Raw genomic sequence first — 12,816 nt, forward strand, 5'->3', positions numbered from 1 at the left:
TGTTCTCACTGAGTATTCATTTTCTATATTTTTTCTCAGTCTGTCTGTTGTGTCTCTCTCTCTCTCTCTAAGGCCTAAATTCTACACAGGTAACAGGAAATTTTCTTTGCTCATCCTTGGGATGCAGGAAAAGCTGATTAAGCGTTATAGTCCTGGGAAGGTGCTGGGTGGCCTTTCTTCTAGACAATAATTGAACTCCTCGCGCTTCAGGATGTCTGAAAGATACACCAAGGTGTGACATAAATGCAGCTATATTCCTTCCCCCAAGCACACGTTGCTGACCTAAGGCACTGAGGCCATTGCTGTGCTGGATGGGTTTGTTGAAACTGGCGCAGACAAACAGGGAACATTCTGTATTGGTTAGTGCAAGAAGGTGGTTGATAGGACAATTCCTATAAGTGAAGGAATGAGACCCAAGGACTGAATCTGCCTTCTTGTTGTTGATCATTGTAACTCTTTATAAGGCTCATACATTTTTCATTTATTCATGCGTGGGATATGGGCATCATTGGTAAGACCAGCATTTATTGCCCATCCCTCTTGAGAAGGTGGTGACGAGTCACTTTGAATACAACTGAGTGGCTTGCTAGGCCAATTCAAAGAGGCAGTTCAGAGTCATTGCTCTGGGTCTGGAGTCACCTATAGGCCAGACCACGTAAGGATAGCGGATTTCCTTCTCTTAAGGACATTAGTGAGCCAGATAGGATTTTCTGACAACCCTGCTGTCATGGCCACCATTATTGATTCTAGCTTTTTAATTTCAGATTTAATTAATTAATTGAATTTCAATTTCCTGGCAATTGTGATATTTAAACTCATATCTCTGAATCACTAGCATAGTTCGTCCAGTAGCACAATCACCATGCTACCCTGCCCCATTTTATACTAAAAATTGAACATTCCTCACCATTCCAGTGTTTATTTTCCTCTCCCATTCTTTATCCCCTGGCCCCATTCAGAATTAAGATGCTAAAATTGGGCACCTTGTCTTTCAGGATTTGTCTCTGAGCAACTTAAAGAGCAACAGTTGCTTCAGTATTGGAATTCCCTAAACCTCCAAACTGCGGTGCCACTTGCAGGGATAGGTTTCATATGTTAATCACATCGAATTTGTGCCATGACAGAATGATTCACCAAATTGTGTGACCTCCTGTAATGACCCTGAGTTCCTGCCAGTAGAATTTTATTTGTGCCCTAGGATTTGAGGATTGAGTACTTGCGGGCATCATACATTATGTTCAAACTCCGTTCCCTGTTGAACTATCATCATTGGATCTCCCTGCTCCTGCATCCCCTGTAGAGTTGTATCCTTTACATTGTCTCTCTGTTTTCTTCCTACCAAAATGAATCACCTCACATTTCTCCACATTGATCTTCGTCCCCACTTGTCTGTCCATTCTACCAACCTGTGACCTTTTGAAGTTCTACACTGCCCTCCTCACAGTTCATAATGCTTCCTAAGTTTTGTATCGCCCACAAATTTTGAAATTGTGCTCTGTACACCAAGGTCTAAATCATTAATATAAATCAGGAAGAGCCGGGGTACTAACACCGATCCTTGGGGAGCACCACTATAAACCTTCCTCCAGTCCGAAAAACATCATTAGCTGCTACCCTCTGTTTCCTGCGACTTAGCCAATTTCGTACCCATGTTGCTACTGTCCCTTTTATTTCATGAACTGTAATTTTGCTCACAAGTCTGTTGTGCAGCACTTTATCAAATGCCTTTTGGAACTCTCAAATTCCCCCTTGACAGCGCAGTTTCCCTCAAAACTGCACTCGGACTGTCAGCTTAGATCTTATGCTCAAGTCTCTTGAACACACAGCCTTCTGGCTCAGCGGGACAGTGCTGCCAACTGGGCTCAGCGGGACAGTGCTGCCAACTGAGCTACAACTGTGAGCTCTACTGGTTAAGTGGCTACCTTTCTTCCCCTCTGGCAATGCAGCACTCCTTCAGTACGTGTTAGCCGAAGTGATGTGATCAAGTTGTGGAATGGGTCCTCTAGTTCTACACTCTCCAGCCAGGGGAAACAGAATCTCAGCACCTACTCAGTAAAGCCTCTAAGAATTAATTTGTTTCATTAAAATTACCCCTTATTGGCCCATTCTCCTCAATCACTCTTCATAGGACAATCCCCTCATTCCAGAAACCAGTCTAGTGAAGCTACATTGCAATGCATCTAGGGCAAGTTTGTCCTTCCTTTGGTAAGGAGCACAAAACTGTGCAAAGTTCTCCAGGTGTGGTCTCGTCTATATAATTGAAGTAATTGTACTCTTATACTCCAATCCTTTTGTAATAAAGGCTAATGTACCATTTGCTTTCCTATTTGCTTGCTGTATCTGTATGAGGTTTTTTATTCATTCGTGACATGTGAGCATCGCTGGCTAGGTCAGCATTTATTGCCCATCTCTAATTGCCTTTGAGAAGGTGATGATGAGCTGACTTCTTGAACCGTTGCAGTCCACGTGGTGTAGGTACACCCACAGTGCTATTAGGAAGGGAGTTCCAGGATTTTGACCCAGCAATAGTGAAGGAACGGTGATATATTTCCAAGTCAAGATGATATGTGGCTTGAAGGCGAACTTGCAGATGGTGGTGTTCCCATGCATTTGCTGCCCTTTTCGTTCTAGGTGGTAGAGATTGCGGGTTTGCAAAGTGCTATTGGAGGACTCCAATGTTGCTGTTATTCATGTACAAGGACATAAGGATTCCCCTGAATATTTCTCAGTCTCTCATCGTTTAAAAAATATCTGCTTTTCTATTTTTATTAGCAAAGTGGATAACACCATATTTCTTCATATTATCTTCTATCTGCCATATTCCTGCCCACTCACTTAAGCTGTCTAAATCTTTTGCAGCCTTTTTGTATCTTCTCACACCTAACTGAATGCACCGTGGAAGGGGTGAGAGAGGATCCAAGTATCAGCAAAAAGGGCCATGTAAGATGTCAGATTCTTATTCAACAAATCTCCAAATATCTCCAAATAAAAGGTGTAGCTATGGGTACCCGCATGGGCCCCAGCTATGCCTGTCTCTTTATGGGGTATGTGGAACATTCCTTGTTCCAGTCCTACTCCGGCCCCCTCCTACAACTCTTTCTCTGGTATATCGATGATTACTTCGGTGCTGCTTCATGCTCTCGTCGGGACCTGGAAAAATTTATTAATTTTGCTTCCAATCTCCACCCCTCCATCATTTTCACATGATCCATCTCTGACACTTCCCTTCCCTTCCTTGACCTCTCTGTCTCAATTTCTGATGATAGACTGTTCACCAATATCCATTACAAGCCTACCGACTCCCACAGCTACCTCGACTACAGCTCCTCACACCCCGCTTCCTGTAAGGACTCCATCCCATTCTCTCAGTTCCTTCGCCTCCGTCGCATCTGTTCTGATGATGCTACCTTCAAAAACAGTTCCTCTGACATGTCCTCCTTCTTCCTTAACCGAGGTTTTCCACCCACGGTCGTTGACAGGGCCCTCAACCGTGTCCGGCCCATCTCCCGCGCATCCGCCCTCACGCCTTCTCCTCCCTCCCAGAAACATGATAGGGTCCCCCTTGTCCTCACTTATCACCCCACCAGCCTCTGCATTCAAAGGATCATCCTCCGCCATTTCCGCCAACTCCAGCATGATGCCACCACCAAACACATCTTCCCTTCAGCCCCCCTGGCGGCATTCCGTAGGGATCGTTCCCTCCGGGACACCCTGGTCCACTCCTCCATCACCCCCTACTCCTCAGCTCCCACCTATGGCACCTCCCCTCCCCATGCAACACCTGCCCCTTCATTTCCTCTCTCCTCACCGTCCAAGGGCCCAAACACTCCTTTCAAGTGAAGCAGCATTTCACTTGCATTTCCCCTAACTTAGTCTACTCCATTCGTTGCTCCCAATGTGGTCTCCTCTACATTGGAGAGACCAAATGCAAACTGGGCGACCGCTTTGCAGAACACCTGCGGTCTGTCCGCAAGAAAGACCCAAACCTCCCTGTCGCTTGCCATTTTAACACTCCACCCTTCTCTCTTGCCCACATGTCTGTCCTTGGCTTGCTGCATTGTTCCAGTGAAGCCCAGCGTAAACTGGAGGAACAGTACCTCATCTTCCAACTAGGCACTTTACAGCCTTCCGGGCTGAATATTGAATTCAACAACTTTAGATCTTAAACTCCCTCCCCCATTCCCACCCGCTTTTCATTTCTTCCCCCTCCCTTTTGTTTTTTCCAATAATTTATATAGATTTTTCTTTTCCCACCTATTTCCATTATTTTTAAATCTATAACTGTAATACCCTGTCAGTCTTTCCACCCCACTCCCTCTAGAGCTGTACCTTGAGTGTCCTGCCATCCATTCTTAATTAGCACATTTTCTTAGATAATATCACCACCTTCAACACCTCTTTGTTTCTTTTGTCTGTGACATCTTTTGATTATCTGCTCCTATCACTGCTTGCTTGTCCCTACAACCACCTCCCCCCCCAACTTCTCTCCCCCACCCCCCCACCTTAAACCAGCTTATATTTCACCCCTCTCCTAACTTTGCTCAGTTCTGTTGAAGGGTCATGAGGACTCGAAACGTCAACTCTTTTCTTCTCCGCCGATGCTGCCAGACCTGCTGAGTTTTTCCAGGTAATTCTGTTTTTGTTTTTTCTTATTCAACTGGTTCACCGACTTCCTTTTGGGAAGGAAACATTGCCTTTCCAAAGGTGCAGTGCCCAGAATTAGACAACAATAAAGCTGAAACCTAATCTGAGTTATTCAGGTTTAGCATAATTTCCTTGCTTTTGACATTTATATTGATTATGGATCTTGCTGTTTTCAAAATGGGTGCAGTATTTCCGTCCACAACAGTCAACTAAAATTTCCAATGAGTCATTGTAGCACTTGGGGTCTTTCCTGACTTGCAACATGGCGCTGGGCTGTGTATGTGGTAGCTCCCTCCTCCTAAGACTATGGTTTGCACCATGGTATTCAACTCTATGTTTAGCATTGCTCAGGAGACCCACTTGGCATTGCAGTCTCTGCCATATTTGCTGCGTGGGCTGAGAAGGTGCGCGATTCTCTGGCCTCCGTTTTCTCTGGGCCCCCTTTCACGGCTAGCTAAACTTTTAGTTTCTGTTCTTCCGATACCTTTCCAAACAGTCAGCCTTCAACAGGTCATGGCTGTCAGCAACTGTCTCCCAGTTGTCAGTGTCAATATTCATCATCTTCTTACCTGACTTGCAAGTGTACTTGTAGAGGAGATATGGGCACCCAGAAGGTCTTGATCCAATGGCCAGTTCACCATACAGTGATACAAGGTAGGTATACCTTGGGTATATGGCCATCATCTATCTAATGAATATGGCTGAGCCAGTGCTGACGTTGTTAGTTTATCAATGAGTGTATGGTGACGTAATTAGAATCCTCTGAGTTGGTTACCTTGAGCTGCCAAAAGATGCCAAGGATATGTCTGAGATGGATGCAGTGCGGCATCGTCAGCGCTGAACAACTCTCTGATGAGGACTTGGCACATCATTATCTTGGATCTCAAGCGAATAATGATGAACAGCTTTCTGTCGGTTCTGGTGATGATTAGATCCAGCTGGTCTTGATTTTGGACATCTCCATCTTGTGGCATGGTTTATTCTGAAAGTAGATGTTAGTTACTCAAATCTCGTGGTAACAGCAAAGCTCAAGTGCTCTCTGTCCGTTCTCACTTATCTTTCCCAGGCCATGATATCCGAGGCAGGAGGACCACGCCTCATGATCCCGTGCCCATTCTTGCACTGAATTCCCCCAGTAGGCTAAGATGCTTTGACTTGGGGATCCTGCTGTTAGCAGTGGCAAACTTCTTGTAGAACTGGTCTTTCACTTCTGTTTTGGAGCATAGATACTCATTAAGTTAACTGGCCCTGTTTTAGTTAGAGGCAGATGGAGAGAACATGTTCTGAACCATTTGTGGCGGGGGGGTTCTGTTGAGTAACAAGTTCCTTACAGTGAACACCTTGTTCACATGTTTCCCCTGAACTCTTCCCTGCCAGACAAACATGTAATGTTTTTCTTTCAGTGATCCACTCTCAGCGAGCCTGGTCTCTAATTGGGATGCTATGTCAATATTCAGCCTATCAAGTTCCCTGTTGATCACAGCTGCACACGTTATCAACCAGCTGCAAGTCATCTGTCAGTACCGTGCACATGGTCCTGACGTTCCAGCTTGCCAATCAAAGAGTTGACATCTTTTAGTTTGTTTTGGTTGTTTGCCTGGTGCGATGGATTCTGTCCACATGTTGAGCAGAGTCTCTAAACTCCAGTCACCCATTCAGTACTGCCGGACTCAAGGTGGGCGGTGGCCAACCAGTGGGACACGATGGTCCCTCCCACTGTTGGAGACAGCCAGCAGCACCCATTCTGTACGGCAGTCGAGTTGGGCTCATCACTTGTAACTGCTGTCTCCATGTTGCGTTAACACTCTGCAGAAAAACTGTCGTGTCCTGTCCAGCACGCAAGCCTGGGCAAAATTTATGGAGACCCTGGGCTGCCCAATGTCAGGGTCCCCCTTCTCGACCTCCCCATTTGGGTGCACAGGAATGCAAAGCACTGTTTGGCACCGACTTAGTTGCAGGAGCAGCTGGAAAGATGACATATCTAGACATCAGCCTGCCTTTGGGCTGCGCTCCAGATTTTTTGTCAGGCTTTACTCCCATAGCCTTCAACTCTCCCAGGGTATCCACAAGGAAGTGAAGCTATTCGACTATAGCTGGGAGGTTGGTTCATGAGTGTCAGGTGTGACCACATGCCAGTGGGCCTGCACACTGCATGCTTGGGGCCCAAACCTCCTCCAAGTTGCTCTGAAGCTTTAGTGAGGGACCCAGTTTCCGTGTGTCGCCATGAGAAGGCACAGCTGAAGACTTGCCAATGAAGAGACTGTGTACTGATAGGAAGAGACTTACACACTTGGCTCTGTTTTTTTGCATTGCTGCTAGCTAGCAGTGGAAGCTGAAAATAAGCAGCACACAAAAACGAAAAGCATGCTATAACGCTCTTCACCCACATAACATGCTGGTACTAGGTTAATCCCTGCCTCTCAATCAATAATCAAAGACCCAGGGCGGAATCGTCACATAATTTCACTAAGTGCGGTAGAGGGCGTGTAAAAGAAAGTTTTACCTACCGGCCACAACAGCGGGTTTTCGCGCCATATCATCCCCTTCCCACCTCACTATTTATGCAGTCACAGAAAACACTGTTTCGCTGGCGGGCTTCCTCCTATTCGCCTGCCACGCTGTCACCTCGCCACTTCCTCATGGCGGGTGCCATATTTGAACTGCAGCCACTTCCACAACTGTCAATGCTTGCAGCCCAGGACTCTGCACAGAAGACATGACCCCAAAGAAGAAGACTGCAGCTCACCGTTTTTCATACGTGTCCCTGGGACGTCTTCTGGACACCGTGGAGGCCCGACGCAATGTCCTTTACCCCCGCTCTGGCCACAGGAGGCCCACCAGTGTCACCACTCCAGCTTGGGAGGCGGTGGCAACGGTGGTCAGTGCCAACACTGCACAGAAGAGCTTTGCCATCCAGTACAGAAAGACGATGAATGATCTCATGCATGCCACCAGGGTCAGGCAACCATCTTATCATCCTAAATTCTCACACTCAAGCCCATCACACATTCACTGGCATCTCACTCACTGCCAGCTCAAGGGACATCACCACTCTCTCTCTAACACACCCTCACCTCTCCTTCTGGCCTCATCTCCTCTGGAAACTCCCTCCTCAGCCCCCACCCTATTGAGGCCACTTGCACAGTTCAACATGTGTCCCTACATACACCCTGGGATACCCCCTTTCCCAGTACAGCCCTCGCCTTGCTGCCTCTTCCCTCGCCTGAGGCCACTTCTCCCCCTTCCTCAAGCAAGCCCTAGTCCTGCAGCCATTGAAATGCCACCCCTGCCTTACAACTGGTCTGGCAAGTAGAGACCTACCCGTGAGCCTCCCAAAGTGATGTGGTGCTGCCTGCGAAGCCTGGCGCTGATGACCACGTGAGTGCTGCCCAAAGCAAGATAGGCAAACAATCCTCTAAGTCCCAAGTGAAATGCCGCTCACCAGGTGCACATCGCTCATGTTCAGTTGTGAAACACGTCACTGTGAATGGTGCCCGGGTGATTCAGCGTGGGGAGACGATTCCGGCGGGCGGGCAAGATGATGAGATGCAAATGCATTGAAATTAGGTACCTGGAAGGTGAGAAAGGCGGCCTGCCATTGATGGGTGGAGCAGACGATTACAAACTGGCTTCACGGTGGCATAAAACCAATTTTTGGCCTTCTTGCCCATATTGTTCCCTCATGCCCACCATGACAATGGGGGCAGAAAATTCCGGTCTCAGTCCACTGGACAGTCGGGTTACTTTTAATTTGAAAAAGTCAGATGTCCTTTCTATTTGTTAATTTGGGTTTGGGAAATTGGGGATTTAATGTCTGATAAGAGTTTTATTTTGATTTTTCAGGGCAAAGTGGCCCAGACAGCCTGCATGTCCGCATGCAAACATCTCTCTACATCTCTTCTGCAGCTGCTCCTGGATACCGAGGTCAAGCAAATCACCATGGGAGCCTTAAAACAGTTTAACATGGACATTGAGGAGTGCGAGCGTAAGTGATCAAAGGGACCCTCTTCTAGATAATGCAACTAATTCATTTTTGTCTTGCTTCCAAAATATTCTCAAGAAACTGCCATTAAGTTGCTTTAACTATAACTTGCATTTACATAGCACCTTTTAACGTAGAAAAATGTCCCACGACACATCACAGGTGAGGAATTGGTCAAAAATTGACACCAAGCCACATAAAGGGGTAATTAGGACAGGTGTCCAAAGGTTTGCTCAGAGATAGGTTTTAAGGTGCTCTCCCTAAAGGAGCAGGGAGAGATAGAGAGGCGGGAAAGTTTGAGGAAATTTCAATGGTTTGGTCCTCTGCAGCTGAAGGCATGGCTGCCAATGAGTGCCAGTGGGAGGGTTAGAAACATAGAAGCAGGAGTAGGTCATTCGGCCCTTTGAGGCTGCTCCGCCATTCAATATGATCATGACTGATCCTCTATCTCAACGCCATACTCCTGCTCTCTCCCCATTCCCCTTGATGCCTTTAGAGTTCAGAAAACAAACTATTTCCTTCTTAAATGTATTCAGTGACTTGGCCTCCATAGTCTTCTGTGGTAGAGAATTCCACAGGTTCACCACCCTCTGAGAGAAGAGGTTTCTCCTCATATAAGTCCTAAATGATGATCCCTTATCCTGAGATTGTGACCCCTTGTTCTAGAGCCCCTGCCAGAGGAAATATCATCCCTGCATCCAGCTTGTCCATCCCTGTCAGAATTTTATATGTCTCAACGAGATCTCCTCTCATTCTTCTAAACTCCAGTGAATACAGGCCTAGTCGGCCCAGCCTCTCCTCATAGGACAATCCTGCCATCCCAGGAATCACTCTGGGAAATCTTTGCTGTACTCCCAACATGACAAGTATATCCCTTAGGTAAGGAGACCAAAACTGCACATAGTACTCCAGGCGTGGTCTCACCAAGGCCCTGTACAGCTGCAGTAAGCCATCCTTGCTCCTGCACTCAAGTCCTTTCGCACTGAAGGCCAACATACCATTTGCCTTCTTAACTGCTTGCTGCACCTGCATGCTTGCTTTCAGCGATTGGTATACAAGGACACCCAGATCCCTTTGTACATCAACATTTTCCAATCTATCACCATTTAAATAATATTCTGCCATTCTGTTTTTCCTACCAAAGTGGATAACTTCACACTTATCCACATTATATGGCATATGCCATGTATTTTCCTACTCACTCAACTTGTCTAAATTGCCTTGAAGCCTCTTAACATCCTCCTCACCACTCACATTCCCACCTAGTTTTGTGGCACCAGCAAACTTGGAAATATTACATTTGGTTCCCTCATCCAAATCATTGATATATATTGTGAATAGCTGGGGTCCAAGCACTGATCCCTGCGATACCCCACTAGTCACCCCCTGCCACTCCGAAAAAAGACCCATTTATTTCTACTCTCTGTTTCCTGCCTGCTAACCAATTCTCAATCCATACCAATATATTACCCCCAGTCCCATGTGCCCATTTTGCGAAAGCCAAAGAATTCGGGGATGGTCAAGAGCACCTGGTGTCAGGAAGTGCTTCTTCACACAAAGGGTAGTGGAAATCTGGAACTTCATACCCAAAAAAAGAGCTATTCAAGCTGGGGGCCAATTGAAAATTTCAAAACTGAGACTGATTGTTGTCAGGTCGGGTATGAAGCGATTTGGAACCAAGGCGGGTAAATGGAGTTAAGATGATCGTCAGCCAGGATCTAATTGAATGGCTAAACAGGCTCAAGAGCTGAATGGCCTCCTTCTGTGCCTTTATGCTGCACTGTGGGAGGTACCGTCATTTGGCTGAAATGTTAAACCAAATCCCCATCGGTCATCTCAGGTGGGCGTAAAATATCCTATGGCAATATTTCGAAGAAGACCTGGAGAATTTTCCCTGGTGTCTTGGTCAATATTTATTCCTCACCAAACACGTAATCCCAGTGCTTGCTATTGGTGGGAGCTTGCTGTGCACAAATTGGCTGCCGATTTTCGTACATTACAACAGTACGCTTCAAACGTACTTCAAAATAAAGCCCTTTGGGAAATCCTGAGGCCATGAAAGACGCTATATAAATACAAGTTTTTCTTTCTTTATTTGACATGCAGATTTATCCTTGAGCAGACTCCTGTAGTACACTCCAGTCGTGAACTCACTTTCTGCCTCTTACTGAAGCTGTTGTGACAGACATCCAACCAGAAACAGTGGTGGGAGCAGAACTTGGAATTGTACAATAATAAAGGACAGAAGGAGGCTATTCAACCCATCATGCCTGTGCTGGCTATTAGGTGGAACGCTCCAGTTAGTCCCACTTCCCCAGCTTTTAACCAAGTAGCCCTGAAAATATTTTCCTTTCAAATATTTATCCAATTCCCTTTTTAATGTTTTTCTGAATTTGCTTTTACCACCCTTTCAGGTAGTGCCCTCCAGGTCATAACTCATTGATTTAAAAAGCAATCCTCATTTTCCCTCTGGTCTTTTTTTTGCCAATATCTTAAATCAGTGTCTTCTGGCTACCAAACTACCTGTCACTTGGAAACAGTTCCTCCTTATTTGCTTTTCCCAAAACTATTCATGATTTTGAACACCTCTGTCAAATCTCCTCTTGACATTCTTTGTTTGAAGGAGTATTTCCATCTAATTGAATCCCTTGTCCTTCGCCACTGGTACCAGTCTGGTACATCTCCTCTGCACCCTTTCCAAGGCTTTGACGTCTTCTCTAAAAGATGGTGCCCAAAATTAGACACGTACTCCAAGCTGAGGGCTAACCAGTTATTTGTAAAGGTTAGCATAGCTTCCTTGTTAATAGCTTTTAAAAAGGCAAAGTGGATCACTGTTTGCAAAATATATTTTTCAAAGGTTACCGGGAACACGTAGAGGGATATGGCTATAAGTGGAGAGCTGGCACAGGTTCAGTGGGCCAATTAGCACCTCTACTCATCTCATTTTTTTCAAGCTCTTTATTTCTGCAGCAGTTAGGGCCACTGCAGTTCCTTTCTGTACCCTTTGGAGTGGGGAGGGTAAATATTGATGAAGTTGAACCTCTTGCTCTGAACCCTGTCCAGATTGTTGGAAATTGTAGATGTTCTGAGTGACTTTTCTGCAAAACTGGCAGTTCTAGACCATAATTTTTTTTTTACCTGTTTTGTCCTGGCCAACATTGATCCCCTCAGCCTAAATCATCAAAATAAAAAACATTATGTAGCCATAATGAAACTTATATTTAGGGTCAACATAGTGGAATGCTTATTTTTGTATGGAAGCTTAAATATTTTGTACAATTGAATATAAATATAGCATTGCTAGCAAGGCTAGTATTTCTCACCAATCCCTAGTTGCTCTGAGCAGCTTAATAGATGTGCTGGATCACTTCAGAGGGCGGTTGGTGTGGGACTGGAGTTGCACAGGCCCAGATGGGGTAAGAATGACAAGTTTCCTTCTCTAAAGAACATCAGGGACCAGTTGGGTTTTTATGACAATCAGGCAGCTTTGAGGTCACTTTTAGCTTGTTATTTTCTATTGTTTTTAAAGTGAATTCTAATTCTTACACTGAGTGAGATTTGAACTCACGTCTGTGGGGTTATTAGTTCCAGGCCCTGGATTACGCGTCGAGTTGCACGACCGACACAACAACTTATATTTATAAATTAGTGCCTTTAGCATAATGAAATGTCCCAAGGCGCTTCATGGAGCATTGTAAAACAAAGTATGACAGCAAGCCACATAAGGAGGTATTAGGTCAGATGACCAAAATTTTGGCCAAAGAAACACGTTTTAAGAAGTGCCTTAAAGGAGGAAAGAGAGGTTGAAAGTCAGAGAAGGAGCGTAGATACCTCAGAGGGTAATTGGGTTTGGAGGAAATTGCAGAGAAAGGAAGGAGCAAGACCATGGAGAGATTTGAAAACAAGGATGGCAATTTTAAAATCAAAACATTGCTTGACCAGTGTAGGTCAGTCAGTGAGCACAGGGATGATAGGGGAATAAGACTTGCTGTGAGTTAAGATATCGGCAGCAGGGCTTTGGATGATCTCGGGTTTGCATGGGTAGAATGTTGAAGACAATCCAGGAGTGCATTGGAATAGTCGAGTCTAGAGATAACAAAGGCATGGGGTTTGAGCAGCAGATGAGCTGAGTAAGGGGCGAAGTCCAGCAATGTTACGGAGTTGGAAAGAGGCGGTCTTATAGATGGCAT

At 45.6% G+C, this 12,816-nt stretch overlaps 1 protein-coding gene across 3 annotated transcripts in view; it reads left to right on the forward strand.

Moving 5' to 3' along the window:
- Positions 1 to 12,816, forward strand: part of LOC144688399 (exocyst complex component 6B) — a 623,897-nt gene that overhangs the window by 475,757 nt on the left and 135,324 nt on the right. For all 3 annotated transcript variants that reach the window (XM_078554888.1, XM_078554897.1, XM_078554904.1), the window contains exon 19: positions 8,488 to 8,629. In XM_078554888.1, the coding sequence (XP_078411014.1) occupies positions 8,488 to 8,629 (142 nt within the window). The remainder of the gene's footprint in view (positions 1 to 8,487; positions 8,630 to 12,816) is intronic.

The sequence above is a fragment of the Cetorhinus maximus genome, chromosome 1 (genome assembly GCF_964194155.1).
Source record: "Cetorhinus maximus chromosome 1, sCetMax3.hap1.1, whole genome shotgun sequence".
NCBI classification, from domain to species: Eukaryota; Metazoa; Chordata; class Chondrichthyes; order Lamniformes; family Cetorhinidae; genus Cetorhinus; species Cetorhinus maximus.